The sequence below is a fragment of the Telmatherina bonti genome, assembly GCF_933228915.1.
Source record: "Telmatherina bonti genome assembly, chromosome: 5".
Taxonomy (NCBI): Eukaryota; Metazoa; Chordata; class Actinopteri; order Atheriniformes; family Telmatherinidae; genus Telmatherina; species Telmatherina bonti.
This window is the reverse complement of record NC_136623.1, coordinates 24888226-24905662: the sequence shown is the minus strand read 5'-3', so window position 1 is coordinate 24905662 and position 17437 is coordinate 24888226. Positions and strand designations below refer to the sequence as shown.

The following is a 17437-nucleotide window of genomic DNA, read 5'->3' as shown; positions in this document are numbered from 1 at the left end:
CACATTTCATAAATTAATTAGTTTCCTGTCTTTTCTCATGAAGCTCACAGGTTATGTAGTTTCTTTTGTGTTAATTTGAACACACATTAAGGCTTATTTTGGACAGAAGATATTCCACTCATAAGGTAAAATAAATAAAAACATAAAATACAACATGAGGTCTTTAGACAAGAAAATCCAGTCCGCTTTGGAGAAAATCCAGTCCTTGTTTTGCAGCCATCTGTGCGGCTCGGTAAAATGGCTGTATGTAGCGGAGCCTCGTGTTGGTTGGGTTAGCTCCCTGCCTCTACCCGGGCTCAGTAACACAACTCCCACAACAATTTCTGTCGCTTCTTTACGCATTGTATGGAGCCTCCATCATCTTTCTAACCCATTTACGGAGCCGGAACCGGGGGGATGGCAGCCGGATTCGGTCCGGAATAAGGGGTTGGAATGAATCGACACAAGGATTAATGGTTATAAACAATTATTTATATTCAATGCTAGCTTTTGATTGTGACTGACTCGCCGAGAGAGGGAGAGAGAGGTGGGGGGGTATATCATGGCCGCTCAGGTCGCCACTCTTAATACTAGCCCGCCTTCCGAACTCAAAAAGCCGGATCGGGACCCCAAGGAAGACTCGGTTCCGGGAGAGAAGCAGTCGGATAAAAAGCAGCCGGGTTTGGACAGTGGATCGCCGGGCCGGGGAGATCTGCAGGACGGGGCCGACGGTGGAAATGCAGGGGGAGGAGGGGAACCTGAGATGAAGAACGGGAATGGGAACCCGCCCAGGGCTAACAATAATGCCCAGAATGACTCTGTCGCATCGGAGGGAAATAACCACCCCGGTTTGGTGCATCACCACGGCCCCGCTTTTCCTCCACCTTCCTACGGATACAGTCCGCACTACGGTCGGGCCCCTTTTCATCAACATGGCGGACAACAAAGCCCTGGCATGGCAGCTGCTGCGGGTCCGGTTGTGCAGTCGAGCAATATGATGGACCCGTATCAACCTAATTCACACGATCATGGCTTTTCAAACCACCAGTTTAACAATTACAGCCCATTCCCGAACAGGACTCCATATCCCGGCCAAGCATACGGCATGAACTCCCCTCGCAGTGCTCAGGCGCCGACAGCTGGGGGGCAGCCAGCTAAGCAGCAACCACCACCGGGAGGACCATCGGCAATGGCCGGTTCTTACAGTAACCAGAGATATAACATTGGAAACCCTCAACCCACATCTACACCGACACTCAACAAGCTCCTAACATCTCCCAGCTCAACGCGGGGATATCCAAACTACCCTTCTAGCGACTACAGTAGCCAAGAAGGAGCTAGTAAGGGACCAGCAGACATGGGCAGTAGCGGTCAGTATGGAGGGAGCAATCCGGCTTGGCAACAAAGAAGTCATCACCCGTCGCCAATGAGCCCGGGAAGTGCTGGGCAACCGCTCGCTAGAAACCAGGTAAAATGTCATGTTTACTGGAACAAGAGCTTTAGCATGTCTGCTTCCCTCCCCCGAGCTAGTTCACAACGTAGCAGGCCAGCCATTGTCTGATACTAGTTCGCAAAGACTCTAAAATGGCTGCCTCTCGTGTGTATTTTTTTCTGTTTATACCACACAATTAAATAAATGTGGCAGTAAATATATTAATAAAGCCCGATACAAATAAGAGCAGTGGCGACTGAATGAGGTATAAGTCGATGAAATGATGATCAGAAAGCCAAGAAGGCCTGACTTTGAAAAGGGGGGAGAAAACGCTCACGGAGGAGCAACGGCTCATTTTCTCCCCCGATAGCTCTGCAACTGCCTTTGTACTTTCAATTTACACAACTTGTGTTAAATGTAGCTGTATTATACTGTTGTAAAACGTATACTTGTACATTAATATGAGGCAGTTGCTTATAGACGCATGTTTGTACTGTTTTTCTTGCTCGAGAAGGTGTAATTTTGTGGCTATGGCGGAAGGAATGTGTTGCGTGCCGAATGAGCTCTTCACGGTCAGTCAAATGGTCTGTGTACGTCCTGTTTAAATAGCTTATTTGCCCCGTAAGCTGTCCAGAAAAGACGTGTAGTCTTAGATTTTTGTCATATATTGATTATAAGCGTTTCTCTGTGCTGAAAGGCTGCTGGACTTCCCGTACACGATGTCTGTAAACAGCCCACTGTGTGTTACGACTTACTGAGAGCAGATTGCAGTTTGCAATGGGATTTGAATTGTGGAGGTAAAATCCTACTGTCAAAGCCAGGAGATAGTTGGTCTTGGGTTGACATGCTAGCTGAAATCTGATTGGCTACTCATCCACTGCTCATGGCCATTTATAATTACATGTGATGCAAGGCATCAGTAGCTGATAAGAACACGGAGCATTAGCTCATCACAGGGTCATCAGAGGTATTACTGCTGCACTCCACAGCTCAGCTTCACTTTTTACTTTAAATTATCTCGTACTAAAACAGCAGCTGGTAATGGGAAAAATTAGATTTGGTATATATATATATATATATATATAATATATATATATATATATATATTTAAAATCTCAATAAACTATCCTGCAAGTGCTGCATGGTTTTGATACTTCCAGTAGATTTCCACAGCCTGTGAGTGTGTTATAATGGCTGTAGTGTGGATCATTACATGAGAGCCATGTATGTTGGTAGATTGTTAAAATAAAACTACATACCACAATACAATTATTAAATATTAACATAACATTTTATAAACACATCTTCTTTTTATGTTCTTTATTTGCATAGTTTTTGTATCTTTCTTTTTTTTCCACTTTAAATTACAACTTTTTTTCCATTTTCATATAGCAACACTACACAATAGCTAAGGTCAGACTTGAACTCTGCCCATGAGGATGTGTGTTACTGCTATGTCTGGTATGCCACACAAGTTTGACTGTGTGCCTGCAAAGAATTCCCCCCATTCCTCCCCCCAAGCCAATCAGAAAGCAGTCCACCATCTCTCACCCACCAAGGGAGTTTCCTCTCTGTCTTATGCAGATTAGCCATGTGCTGCTCTTATTTATTTCACCTCATTATCTTCAATCTGCAGTAAGTTATATACAACACAATTAAAGAACTGGGGGTCCACTTCAGTAAAGTACACAAATGAGAGATGTTATAAATGACACCAGGACCTGCTTTTAGTTGCATGTTTGTTTATTTGAGATCTGACCTTTTATTATGAAACTTTCGTTGGCATTAAGACAGATGGATCGGAGTCGCACATTATTTTGTGTGTAATAGAGTGTGCATGCTTCTGTATGCTTTTCACTCCTTGGCTGTTGTGAAAGTACTTCCCTCATTTTTGGTGTCATTCATCCAAAGCCAAACTGCCTTCTCTGGGGGGAAAAAAAGGCTACTTGGACTAAGCTCAAAACAGGAGCACAGCTGGGATATGTTTAAGATTGGGCAGACTGCCCTCCATTCGAAAGTAGATATATATAGCTCTGTTGATGTTTGAAACTATGGCAAAGTGAGGTGAAAAAAAAAATCAGGGTAATGACCGTGGGAAATAAGATGTAAAAACCACAATTCACTTATTCACTGAAGTTTGTTTTTCTACTGAAGTTCTACGATAGTTGTACATTGTAACCAAACCTTTTAGGATCCTAGCAGAACATAGTAATAGGATAAATGTCTATGTGTAAGAAGGACTGCTTGTAAATAGTTGTATTTGGAGTTAACTAAACTTTGTCTTGTGTTCTCGCCATGCTTAGCCACCTGGTCCCATGGATCCAATGGGAAAAATGAGAGGCCAGCCATATGGAGCAGGTAGTCCTTATAGTCAGCAGTCGCAGCAGGGGCCTCCTACTGGTCCTCAGCCTGGGCCAGGGTACCCTGGCCAGGGTTATGGCCCACCAGGTCCCCAGCGATATCCAGTAGGGATGCCAGGACGTACCCCTGGAGGCATGGGCGGCATGCCTTATGGTCCACAGGTATTTCATCTTACTAACTCTGTATTTCATCTGTTTTTTTCTACTGTGTACTCAAGATGTAATGCTCATTCTGTTTAGATGGGATCTTATGGACAGCAGGGACCAGGAGGCTATGGCTCTCAGGGGCAGGCATCATATTATAACCAGCCAGGCCAAGGGCCTCACCCAAGTCAACAGCAAACACCTTATTCCCAGCCCACACCTGGACAACCTAGTGGGCAGTCACCATATCCAGGGCAGCCCCACCCTCCCTCAACTTCTGCTCCACACACCCAAGGTGGACCACCCTATCAGCAGCCCCACATGCCTCCACAGTCCCAGGGGCCATTGCCAGGCCCATCACAAGGGCCCCCACAGTCTCAGCCACCTTATTCTCAAGCATCAGCCCCACAGTCTAGCCAGTCCCCCTATGGCCAACAGCAGGGGCCTCCCAATCAGACTCCACAGCAGCCAAGTTCCCAGGCTACCCCTGGATCACAAGGCCAATCCAGCTACCCAGGATCCACACAGGGCCCTCAGCAATCCCCCTCGCAGCCACAGCAGGCACAGTCTCATCCACAGCAGCCACCGGGACACAGCCAACATCCACAGGGGCAGCCTACAGCTTACTCGCAGAACGCTCAGCAACAGCAAGCACAGCAGTCACCTTATCAGCGATTTCCTCCTCCACAACAGCAGGTATGTCCCTCAATCTAGAACCACAGTCATTTTAATAATTTTTATTTATGATTGCTTTGTTGTTGAAGTTAATCTTGTGTTTGACTCTTAATCAGGATGTTTCCCAGGACTCATTTCAGTCCAATGCCCCTCCATCCACTCAGCCTAAATCTGGTCCAGAAGACGGTCAAGGCCGCCCCTCCAGCCTTCCGGTCAGTATAGCTTTTTAAACCACTGCAGGGACACAAAAAGCTTTTAACACAGTGTTTTTGATCTCGACTATTGATGTAAGACAAGTTATAGCTTTGTATTACAGCATTATTACCTAAAATGTGTTGTTTTGAAAACCTGTTTAAGAATGTGGAAATGAGGTGAGTTTCAATCTAAGATTAGAAATTTAAGTTCTGTTTTCACAGCTTATTGCTACTCTGCTTGTGTTGTGGTTGCTGTGCTTTCTTCTTCTCCGCGATTTCTCGTCTTTGTGTTCTGCTGTTGGACTTCTCTGGTGATTAACGCTGATGCCTTTGGTGCTGTTTATATCTACTTTTCAGTATTTGTAACCTCTCTTTATTTGTTGCAGATTGTTAAAACGTGCAGACATACATATACACTTATTTCTAATTGAGCTCATTTTAATGCCAGAGAACATAACTATACCCAGATAATACATGGTAGAGCAGAGTTACCTGCTATTAAGTCATCAAAACTGGATATGAATGAATTACAATAAAATCCCCAAAACGGCCTAATCAATGTCAGATTGCTTGTTTTGTAGACATCAGGTTTTATTTAAATTAACCTGAACTAAAATGGATAGTCCAAATGAAAATTCTAGTTTAAAAAAACCTTAAATATGATGAATAAGAAAGAACTTGTGCATTAAATTCTCACGGCAAGGCTGCAGCTCATTGCTGACTCTGCGACTTGCCTCTTACAAACCTTCGTAACCATGACAACCTTTGGCACTAATGCACACTCATTTTTCTATGAAAAAGATGAATAAGGACAAAGGCCTCGAGGGGTGTGTTTGTTCATGTGCATGTGTAGTATTTGAATCTGGACCACACATGTCTAAACAGAGGAGTTGCCGTGAACTAATACTACAACCAATATATCAGCTGAAAGTAAACACTGAAAATTTAAAAAAGAAAAAAAGCATAACAGTGGACAAATCTTTTGGAATCATAATTTGAGTCCTCCATCATGTTGACTGTACCTTTTCATTTCTTTCTGTTGGTGCTTTTCAGGATTTATCGGGATCCATCGATGACCTGCCTACAGGTACAGAGGGCGCCTTGAGTCCCGGTGTGAGCACGCCAGGTGTGTCCAGCAGTCAAGGCGAGCAGAGCAACCCTGCTCAGTCGCCCTTTTCTCCACACACATCTCCTCATCTACCAGGGATTCGAGGGCCCTCGCCTTCCCCGGCAGGCTCCCCCGCCAGTGCCAGCACACCCCGAACAGGACCGCTGTCACCTGCCAACATGCCAGGTGAGACTTGTGATATGTGACAAACTTTTTGGTGTTGATTTATTACAGTAAACCATGAAACCCTGACTTTGAAATTCAGCTTTATCGTTCCTAGGTAGCTTTAACTACATGTTTAACTTTTTAATTTCTGAAGTGTCAAAACAGCGATGAGATCCTCAATAAAGAAAGTAAGGCCCCTGTTTGAGTGGAAAATAACACAAACTAATATCTAACAAAATGGAGAGTTAATTCTTCTTTTTTCACTTTGTGCAGCTTTCTGAGTGTCAGGAAAGGTTCCAAGACCAGTTATCAAAAAGAAATTGTTCTTGTTTTTAGTGGGTGCAGGCTAATAGGTTTTGGTTAACAAGGGCAACATTAATTTGTCATGGAATTACATTTTTCCTAAGTCATTGTCTAAGCACTGCAGTGCACTACATCTTAAAGTTGAGTAAAAATGGTTCATACTTGCTCACAAAAAAATTTTTATTTTGCAAGTTCAGCTTGAAATTGACAAAAATCTGATCAACAGTTTAATGATTCAGATAGTTTCAATGGAATGCTAATTCAAGTATTTTTTTATATTTGTGTCAATCAGTTTTCTGGTGTAAATTGGTGTAAATCAACATTTTCTTGCAGAAATTTCAAAATGTTTTGTTTTCCACACTTATGTAAACATTGAGTTTAAAACAAACCATCATATTTCACATTGTTTATGCTAAAAAAAAAAAAAAAAAAAAAAAAAAAAAAACATTTAGAAAAAATTGTCATCACTCAACCCACTTGAAGGATGTATTCTGTAAATAGTTTGACCCAAAAAGTTTGTTTTGAAATTTTGTTGCTGAAAGTGCCCTGTTTCTCTTAGCTCATGTAAATCAGAATTTATGGATTTTATAAAATGGCACTTCTGGTTTGGGAAAGTTTTCTGGTTTGATAGACAGCTGTCACATGTAATGTGGAAAAATTAGGTTTACATTACATTGACTGAGAATAGGCTTTTTGTCTGATGGGACACTCTGGTATCCTATTAAATTTAGTGTAGTCCTCATAGAGGTATAATTATTACTGACTTCATAGTTTTGATGGGAGAACAATCACAAATATTTGCATTTGTTTTTTTTCCCACACAGACAAATTGTAATACCAGATTGTTTTAATATATTTTCAAGATCAACTTTGTCCTCACAGTAGATCATCTGTGGAAGCCAGGCATTGTGCCTGCCCCAACTTCAAACTAACCAAATGTCATTATTGTTTTAGGGACCCAGATGCCTCCCAGGCCATCAAGTGTGCATTCAGATGGCAGCCTACATCCTGCAATGAGTCAGTCTCCTATGGCCCAGGACAGAGGTAAATAGCTGTTTTTAGTGTGCACAGAGATTAGCACTTCTAAAGTGTTTCCTTAAGCATCAGTGTCAGCATCATCCATTTCTAATGTCCGTTTGTTTCAGGGTTCATGCAGAGAAACCCTCAGATGCCCCCTTATGGGTCTCCTCAGTCAGCCTCTGCACTGTCACCTCGTCAGTCCTCTGGGGGACAGATGCATCCAGGGATGGCCCCATATCAGCAAAACAACTCCATGGGGGGCTACGGGCAGCAGGGAGGACAATATGGGCCCCAAGGTGTGTACTTTGAAGCTGTGTCTGTCTGGCTATGACTTCACTAAACTTTTTAATTCCGTTTTAAAATGATTTTCGAATAAATAAAAGTTTAAAACATGAAATAAAGCTTTGTGCTTTATTTCATGTTTTGCACAGTTTAAAGTCAACTATAAATATCCTGTGGTGCATATTATTTTAGATAAACCTATGGAAGATATTTCACTGCCTCATAGGAGTACCATGCTATCACTGGTCCCTCCCTCTGACTCTGTTGCAGCTATTTATAGCGGTGAAGCAGAGAGTCAGCTGACGTAGCAGAGCCTCCTGTCAGTAGAGCTGAAACTGTGACAAAGGCTTGTTGCACTGGGTGCATAACTCTCTGTGCTAGCTGACGGTTAAGGGGGGTGGGGAGAGTCTGTCTTTTACAGATGTTAAGGAAAATAGTTTTTGTACCTACAAAATCACAAACACAAATAAAAATCCCTGTGTTGTAGTGATGTTTATTATTTACTTATTTACAACTGTTTGACCACTTTTAAGTCTGCTGTTGTCATGTTGTCTTCTGTAGGTTATCCTCGACAACCTGGCTATGGCAACATGCCCAATGCCAACTACCCTGGACCAGGCATGGGTTCAATGAACCCAATGGCAGGACAGGGTGGAGGACCGCCATATGCTGGCATGCCTCCAGGAAGGATGCCTCCTAATCAAATGGGAGCTCGTCCTTATGGTCCCAGCATGGGTCCCAATATGGGCCCCAACATGGGTCCAAACATGCCTCCTAATATGGGGAACATGCCACCCCAGGTAGGCTCAGGAATGTGCCCCCCTCCAGGAATGAACAGAAAGCCACAGGACCCCACCGCCATGCAACATGCATCTACTAACTCCATGCACAACAGGTTGGTCACAATCGATCCATAATGGACTCTCAGTTGCCAAGCTCTTCACAGTAAATTTTCAAAGTTTTTCTCCTTTTTTCAGGATGCCAGGTTACCCCAACATGTCTCAAGGCATGATGGGCTCTGGTCCACCATATGGCCCACCAATGAACAGCATGTCTGGAATGATGAACACTCCAGGTGGATCACCTTATCCTATGGGGCCAAACATGGCCAATAACACAAGTGGTAAGTTGTACAGAGATGTGCTTGGCTTTTATTCTTTTTTGATTCAGCAACATCTCCTCTAATTCTAGTTTTATTTTTCTGATGTAGGTATGACTGCTAGTCCAGAGATAAACAACAAGATGAATAACAAGGTAGATGGGAGTGGAACGCCCAAACCAGATTCCAAATCTAAGGTAACATGTTTGTAAAATTTACCAAGTGTTTCTTTTGGAGTTGGATTTTCATTTTGTTTTAAAACTTTAAATTTGTCTCAAAACAGAAATCCAACTCTTCCACAACAACCAGTGAAAACATAACTCGCTTGTATGAGCTGGGACCAGAGCCGGACAGGAAAATGTGGGTTGACCGTTACTTGGCTTTCATTGAAGAGAAAGCTATGGGCATGAGCAACCTGCCTGCTGTGGGACGCAAACCCCTCGACCTGTTCCGGCTATATATGTCAGTTAAGGAGATCGGAGGAATGACACAGGTTAATATGCCATTCATAAACCAAAGTCAATCCTAAAGTACATATGGTGTTAGCCCGCTGTTGTCTCTTTTCTAATTATGTCTAACTTCATGTGTGTTTTAGGTGAATAAGAGCAAGAAATGGCGTGATCTGGCAACTACCTTAAATGTGGGTACATCTAGCAGTGCTGCCAGTTCTTTGAAGAAGCAGTACATCCAATGTCTGTATGCCTTCGAGTGCAAAATTGAGCGTGGTGAGGACCCTCCTCCTGAGATCTTTTCAGACAACAAAAAGAACCAAGCTGCTAAGGTTCAGCCACCCTCTCCAGGTTAGAGCTTTTTTTTTTTTTTTTTTAATCTTTGATACACATGCGCTTTACTGACCCTCTATTCAATTAAAAACCAAATTGAAAACAATGTGCTTTATTGGAATGGCATTAAAGTCTTGTACCATGTCTGTCTGCTCCTCTCTTATTTCAAACTGAAGCGTCCCTCTGCTCCACAGCTGGGTCAGGCTCTCTGCAGGGTCCTCAGACACCCCAGTCGACTAGCAGCTCCATGGCTGAGGGTGGAGACCTAAAACCTCCCACACCTGCCTCTACCCCTCATACCCAGATGCCTCCCATGCCCCCTGGGTCCAGGTGCCTGTTGCATAAAATTTTAACTTTGTTTATAAATGACTTAATGATTAGTGTAACTAATTACTTTTTTACTTTGCTTCTGTCCCAGGAGCAGTGTTAATCTGCAAGATCCCTTCTCTGATGGAAGCGACCCTGCTTTCCCCAGGAAGAACATGACCCCCAACTCCACTTATCAACCTGGCATGAACACACCAGACATGCAAGGTAGAATGGGACCCTATGAACCAAACAAGGACCCCTTTAGTAACATGCGGAAAGGTGGGAACATTGACTAGATGTCCGAAAATGGAGAATAAGTTTAAAGGTAGGGCATTCCAACTAAAATTTGTCGTAATTCTGAATGTTTACAGTCGGTGAGCAGTTTCTACCTGCCAACCAGGGCCCTAACAGTGTAGTAGGTGACCAACAGCAGCCGCCGCCGCCACAACAGCAGCCACCATTCAACAGAGGACCGCCTGGGGCCATGGGCACAATGCCCATTGGCCCCCGACAGCAGTATCCTTATGGACCAGGCTACGACAGGAGGTAGGGATTGTTGAATGGGACATGGACAATTAAACAATAATCAACCATTTTTCATGATAAATCAAACTTGTGCCTAATTTTTAATTTCCAATATAGAATAATTTTACATTTGAGTTTCATTTTATACAACTTAAATGTTCGTGCGTGGTTTTGTTATGAAAGTCACATAAAATCTTTGGATTAAAAAAGATATATCAGAATAATGTATTGGAAAATATGGAAATTACATTTATTCCCATCCAGTGACTGATTCACTTTATTATGTAGGATTAAAAATAAAAAAGAAAAGTTCTTTTTATTAATTTATACCATAGTTGAATAATGAAGCAAATTTTGGCAGATGTGTTGCTCAGTGATCTGCGGATGCTAATTCAGCCTCTCGAGACAGAAAAATATGTCAACAGAATTAAGATAATTAAAAACTAAATTTAGAGGTTTGTATTTAAGATTTGACCAGACCTGTTACTGACTGTAAAGCTTTCTGGAGCTGCTCACATTATATATGATGCACATTTTCTCTCTCACTTTCTCTCTACATACTACCAATTAGTGTTTCGTATCTTAGATATTTAGCCTCTGTTTTATATTTCTTTAGATTAAAGCCCTTTACTTTATAGTTTAGGTTTGTTTCAGCACCTCTCATACAACTGTGACTCATACAATTGAATGTGTTTTGCCATCAAAATGTAGAGTATTTAATCAATGGAAGTATTTGTACCAAAGTAGTGTAAGTCTCAGGTTCTCTATCCAGATAATTTTCTCATTTTTAATTTTGTTTACACTTTTGACAAGTGTTATTTTAACACTTGTACTGCTATTGTTTTTATCAAGTTAAATAGAATGTCTGTTCAGCAGAAAATTTGATTTTAAAAAAACAAAAACAAAACAAAAAACTTACCATTTCTACTTTTTCTCAGATCGGAGCAAGGAATGGGCCCAGAGAGCACCATGGGATCGGGTGCTCCTCAGCCAAACCCTATGATGCCTGCCAATGCCGACACGGGGATGTATTCACCAAATCGCTTCCCACCACAGCAGCCACGGTCAGTCCACACAATACTTGATTAGTAGTGTCCATTGGTTTACAACCTTTGTCAATATAAATTGATTGCTCTTAAGGCAAAGCAAGATTTTTAAATCTTAAATTCAAAATCTTTTGAGTCTAGGATGGTTTTAGAAATCCTTTGATGCAGGAAATGACTAATTCTTCACTTTAAAAGGTTCAGATTATCAGGTTGTCAAAAAAATAGATGCACAATACTGTAGTCATATATTTAAATAGAGTCATGCCAAATTCTAAAAAAAATGTTGAAAACCTTTTTGCTTTAGACTTTATTAATCATTAAGTTGTTGTAAAACAGCTGCATATATTGAAATATGTACCAACCAAGGTAGAACAGACGGACTATATCATGGATACACAATGTTAGAACAACGTAAATGGAAACAATTCTACTTGTTCTTGTGTGTTTTGGTGCCACTGTGTGCTTGTTTTAACTGAGTGAGAGGTGCAGAACATTTTCATGGTCAAACTGACAAGGCATAATCCTTGCAGACATGATTCCTATGGTAATCAGTATCCTGGACAGGGAACGCCCCCTACTGGTTCGTATCCAAATCAGCAGCCTGGAATGTACCCACAACAGGTAAATAATCTGTCTGTACTACACTAAAAATTCAACCAACTTGTAAAAAAACAAATTAATTTGAAAACTAACAAAAGAAAATCCAAATAATTTGGGAATCTTCTTCATTTTAAAGTTATAAGTCCACACAACCACTATAATGTTAATTTTGAATGACAGTATATTGTGAACAAATTAATTTTTCCTACTGTTTTATTGAAATGTTTGTTTATTTAATTGTCTGTAGAGTTACAAGCGTCCTGTGGAAGGTGGTTACCCTCCATCAAAACGTCATGAGACAGAGTACAGCAGTCCTTTTCCTGGTGGCCAACAAACACCACAGCAACAGCAACAAGGAGGCGCCTCTGCACCATCTTCAGGACAGCAGGAGTCATACAATCAGTATGGTGGCAGTGGGCCCTACCCTGGCCCTGACCGCCGTCCACCTGGCCCCGGCAATCAATTCCCGTTTCCCTTTGGTCGTGAACGGATGCAGGGAGCGACCGGGCCCAACGCTCAGCCTAATATGCCCCCTCAGATGTTGCAGTCGGGTCCTGATGGCCCTCAGGGAGCCATGTGGCAAGGACCTCGAGATATCAACTATCAGAACTACCCTAACCGACAGGGTGGCCCTGGAGGCCCACCCCAGGGACCTGGTTACCCTGGCATGAACCGCTCTGAAGATATGATGTCATCAGAGCAGCGCATGAATCATGAGGGCCAGTGGGGGGGTCAAATGGGCCCTCGGCAGCCATCTTATGGTCCAGCTGGGCCTGGCCAGCCCATGCCTCGATCAGTACAGTCCAACTACCAGCCCCCTCAGAGTGTGCAGAACCACATTCCACAGGTGTCCAGCCCAGCGTCCATGCCCCGTCCCATGGAAAGCCGGACATCACCCAGTAAATCTCCTTATATGCACGGAGCAATGAAGATGCACAAGGCTGGCCCTCCAGTGCCTGCATCCCACATAGTGCCCCCTCCAGTGCAGTCGCCTCTAATAAGGCGAGATATGCCTTTTCCCCCAGGTTCTGTAGAAGCTACACATCCCGTCCTGAAACCACGGCGCAGACTCACAATGAAAGATATTGGTATGATCATAAATGACAAATATTGACACTTCTCTAACACAGTGTTTGTAATGCTTTTTGCTAGATCCAAATTATTGAACGGAATGTGGCCTGTACTAATTTTGCTTTTCATGCCTTGATTTTTAGGAACCCCAGAGGCCTGGAGAGTCATGATGTCATTAAAGTCTGGTTTATTGGCTGAAAGTACATGGGCTTTAGATACCATCAATATTCTCCTGTATGATGACAACAGTATTTCTACCTTTGATCTGAACACGGTGGGACTTCATATTGATCCCTTAATGATGCAGCATGACATTGTTTGTTATTATATCTAATACTTCTGTTTGTGTTCTTTATACAGCTGCCTGGCCTATTAGAGTTGGTGGTTGAATATTTCAGACGTTGCCTGATAGAAATCTTTGGCATTCTACGGGAATATGAAGTTGGGGACCCCGGTCAGAGGACACTGCTTGATCCTGATGCCTTGAAAAAAGATTTGGACAACATGGAAGAAGAGGAGCCACAAGTTGAGGACATGGAACAAGACGAAGAAGATGATGAAGATGAGGAGGAGCGAGAAACAGAAGGGTCAGCTCACGTGAAAGAGGAGGAAGATCAAGAGCATTGCTCTCAAGGTCAAAATGTCAAGCTGCATGAGGAGAGGAAGAGGAAGGGTTCTTCATCTGAACAGACAGGCTCGTTGCTGTCTTTACCTGCCCATGAGAGACCAAAACAAGCCAGCAAGTTTGACAAGTTCCCGCTTAGGGTGGTACGAAAGAAAGACCCCTTTGTTGCTGCCCAGTCAAATAATCATGGCAAAGTGCAGGAGTTTGACAGTGGGTTACTGCATTGGAGTGCCGGAGGTGGAGACTCCACAGAACACATCCAGACCCATTTTGAGCCATGCAGAGACTTTTTGAAACCGCGTGAACGAATACCCATGCCCTCAGTTTTACTTAGGCGGCGAGTTGTTGAAGAAGTCCATGAAAATGGTTTCCTTACTGAAAAGGAACAAAGAAAGCATGAGGATGAAGAAGAAAGCCAAAATCCTACATCTTTATCGGAGAAATTAACAGTCTCAGAGAAGGCTACCACTGCAGCTTGCAGTGAAGAGGAGGGGAAAACTGATGCTGATCCAAACACAATTGAGAAAGTTTCTAAAAGTCACCAAGACAACAATAAACCCATTCTTTCCACTGGAGGTATTTTAACACAACAGGGAAAGCAGCTGGGCACCATCCTGGAGGATGAACCCCACAGTAAAGATGAAGGGCCGCTCATTGCTCTGGCTGACTGGCAGGATTCATTAGCACGCCGCTGCATTTGTATCTCAAATATTGTCCGCAGTCTCTCCTTTGTACCAGGGAATGACCACGAGATGTCCAAACATCCAGGCTTGCTGCTGATTCTCGGGCGTCTTATCTTGCTCCATCACCGGCACCCTGAGCGCAAACAAGCACCACTCACCTACGAGAAAGATGAAGATTCAGATGAAGGAGTAGGCCAAAGGGATGAATGGTGGTGGGACTGCTTGGAGCTCTTGAGGGAGAACACATTGGTCACCTTGGCAAACATTTCAGGTCAGCTGGACCTCTCCATATATCCTGAGAGCATCTGCTTGCCCCTGTTGGATGGTCTTCTTCACTGGGCGGTCTGCCCCTCAGCAGAGGCTCAAGACCCCTTCCCTACCCTGGGTCCCCACAGTGCTTTGTCCCCTCAGAGACTGGTCCTTGAGACGCTAAGCAAACTAAGCATTCAAGACAAAAATGTGGACCTCATATTGGCCACTCCACCGTTCGGTAGGTTGGAGAAGCTATATGGAAACCTGGTGCGGTTAATTGGAGACAGAAAGGTGGCAGTCTGCAGGGAGATGGCTGTGGTCTTGCTGGCCAATCTGGCCCAGGGGGACAATATGGCGGCCCGAGCGATCGCTGTTCAGAAGGGCAGTGTGGGAAACTTGCTGGGATTTTTGGAGGACAGTCTGGCTGCCACACAGCTTCAGCAGAGCCAGAGCTCTCTGCTACACCTACAGGGGATGCACTTCGAGCCCACAAGCCCGGACATGATGCGGCGAGCCGCCCGGGCCCTGCACGCCTTAGCTAAGGTGGAAGAGAACCACTCAGAGTTCACGCTACATGAGTCCCGACTCCTCGACCTTTCAGTGTCTCCCTTAATGAACTCACTGGTTTCTCATGTTATCTGTGATGTACTCTTTTTGATCGGCCAGTCATGACAGCTGTAGGGAGCCGTGGCTCCACTTCTTGGGGATTTTGATCCACAATCCCCTATTCCCTGGTAAACCTGGCTTGTGTGTGTAAAATTGGGCAAGGAAAGTTCAAGTGACAGTGTTTAATTTATGAAAATCCTTCAGATCACATTCTGTGAGCCCTCTATAGGCCAGCCTTGCTCAAAGAGGGCAATTGCAGAGCTGTGGTGGATTCCAAACCAGAGAGATGCCGAAAAAGTGACACTACTTGGAACGTGAATGCCAACTGGATGACACAGAGCAGACTGTTCTGCACTTGGGGGGGGAAAGTACTTTTTAATACAGATAAATAAATGAATAAATAAATAGCTGAAAAACAAAAACTGTAACCAAAGTTGCTGTCTCGTTTACAGTGAATTTGGGAGACGCAGTGTGCCCTAGCTTGTGTGCCCCTGAGGGCACTTTGAGTCTGGAACTGGTCAACATTCAGAGGTGAAGCAGACCGACAAGTGGCCTACTGGTCGTAGTTGCTATAGCTGGATCCTCACCGGTCAGCCTGACAGTAGACAGCACTGTCAATAAATACCTTCACCGGGGAGGCCTGTGCAGTGTGCAGTAGATTGTAGGACATTTTCTGTACCGTACTGCTCTTGAGTGTAAGCATTCTGTACCATGCGTTTCACACAGAAGCTGATGATGCAGCTCTAGAGTTCTGAGGTCATTTTAGTTTGGTGTTAAAACAGAAAATGGCTTTCTTCCCCAAAGTATCAAGAACCTACAACACCCTTACCTCCTCTTATCCCTTGATTGTATGAATACCCTTATGGAAAGAAATCACCTCTTAGGACTGGTTTTCAAGTTCAAATACAGCTTTGCTGTGGTGTATATATAATGTTGTACATTATACTTCCTTTCTCTATGTCTGTCTCTGTCAGTGTCACTATTATCACACTTGTTATTGGTGCGGGGTGGAGGCTACTTTGAGTTTGCTCCGTGCCCTCCAGTCCCTGCTGATTACACACACTCCTCTGGTTTCTCCACAGCTCCGTAGTACGGCAGACACGGATCAAACTTGTTCTCTCCTGGTACAATGAGAATAAACTAGATGAAGTACACATTTGACAAATTTTCTCTGGTCATGGATTCTGCATATTTGTATTTCAGACTATGTAGCTAAAACATCGTGTAAATTCCTCCCTTTCCTTTTTTTGGCTCAAGGAATATCATTTATTCAGTATGAAATCTTTATACTATATGTTCCACGTGGTAAGAATAAATGTACATCAAATCTTCGTAAGCTGTTTGATGGTTTCATTATTTTGAAATGGCTCTTTCGGACAATAAAATAGAAAATTCATACAAAATTAAGTTAATTTTCTTGCTCAACATAGCAGCGCTGCCTTTACTATAAGCATAACTTTAAAGTTAAATATGTAACTTAAAAGATAATGTTTTTTATTCTATTTTGGCCCTGGAAAGTAAATCACAAAACCTTAAGAAATTAGTTTTTTTTCCTCATTGCATGAACAATTTTATAAAAACATTAGGGTAATGCATTCCAGTTACATTTAAAGATGTATCTTATAAAATCTTTTTTTTTTTTTTTTTTAAATTACTCATAGTATTATTTACAAAAGTACACATGCTTTTGGAGGATCAAACTTCACCATTTGAGCCAAACACCAATTTTTTTTAATTCTTATTCAACGCCACTTCAAGCGTCAGTAAATTATCCAGCGCCCCCTGCTGGAAAGCACATCTTCAGACTTTTACATAACGATGTCCATCAAACTAGTTACTTGAAGCATAGACTAAGAGCTTACCTATCTTTAAACCACTATAAAATTCGGATAAAACTTAATAAATCGTTATTGCTGTCTTGATTTGAGCGGTAAACCTTTTACCCAATGTCGGGCTCTTTAGCTTGTACTTGGCAGTTAGGTTAGGTTTGTGAACCGGAAGTAAACGTGCTTTTCGGAAGGAGGATTACTCTTACAGATTTGAAGACGTAAATTGAAGCTAAGCGACAAATAATTAATGCTTAAAAAAATAAATTCCCCATGGCCAACATTTTTGTTTATTGTTTCTATTATCTGAATACTAAATAATTAACATACAAAATCCCACTGGCAATTTCT

The 17437-nt window shown here is 42.9% G+C and overlaps 1 protein-coding gene across 2 annotated transcripts; it reads left to right on the top strand.

Annotated features, from left to right (window-relative positions):
• Nucleotides 1-299: 299 nt before the first annotated feature.
• On the top strand, nucleotides 300-16425 carry arid1aa (AT-rich interaction domain 1Aa). 2 transcript variants are annotated; one of them, XM_079240483.1, is made up of 20 exons: nucleotides 300-1447; nucleotides 3715-3933; nucleotides 4012-4611; nucleotides 4707-4802; nucleotides 5838-6078; nucleotides 7315-7404; nucleotides 7506-7676; nucleotides 8224-8557; nucleotides 8640-8785; nucleotides 8873-8958; nucleotides 9045-9254; nucleotides 9357-9561; nucleotides 9738-9873; nucleotides 9962-10131; nucleotides 10224-10398; nucleotides 11316-11441; nucleotides 11954-12044; nucleotides 12271-13111; nucleotides 13238-13368; nucleotides 13455-16425. In XM_079240483.1, the coding sequence occupies exons 1-20, from the start codon at nucleotides 542-544 to the stop codon at nucleotides 15324-15326; spliced, it is 6846 nt and encodes a 2281-aa protein (XP_079096609.1). In that variant the 5' UTR covers nucleotides 300-541; the 3' UTR covers nucleotides 15327-16425. The 2 variants fall into 2 exon arrangements, with proteins under 2 accessions (XP_079096609.1, XP_079096608.1); XM_079240482.1 differs by having other exon boundaries at nucleotides 9720-9873.
• Nucleotides 16426-17437: the final 1012 nt, after the last annotated feature.

Excerpts from the sequence above, each read along its gene's own strand:
- arid1aa (XM_079240482.1), top strand. The coding sequence starts at position 542 with ATGGCCGCTCAGGTCGCCACTCTTAATACTAGCCCGCCTTCCGAACTC. Across the intron at positions 10,132-10,223 it reads CTTTAGTAACATGCGGAAAG|TCGGTGAGCAGTTTCTACCT; the intron begins GTGGGAACATTG and ends GAATGTTTACAG. Across the intron at positions 13,369-13,454 it reads CTACCTTTGATCTGAACACG|CTGCCTGGCCTATTAGAGTT; the intron begins GTGGGACTTCAT and ends TTCTTTATACAG.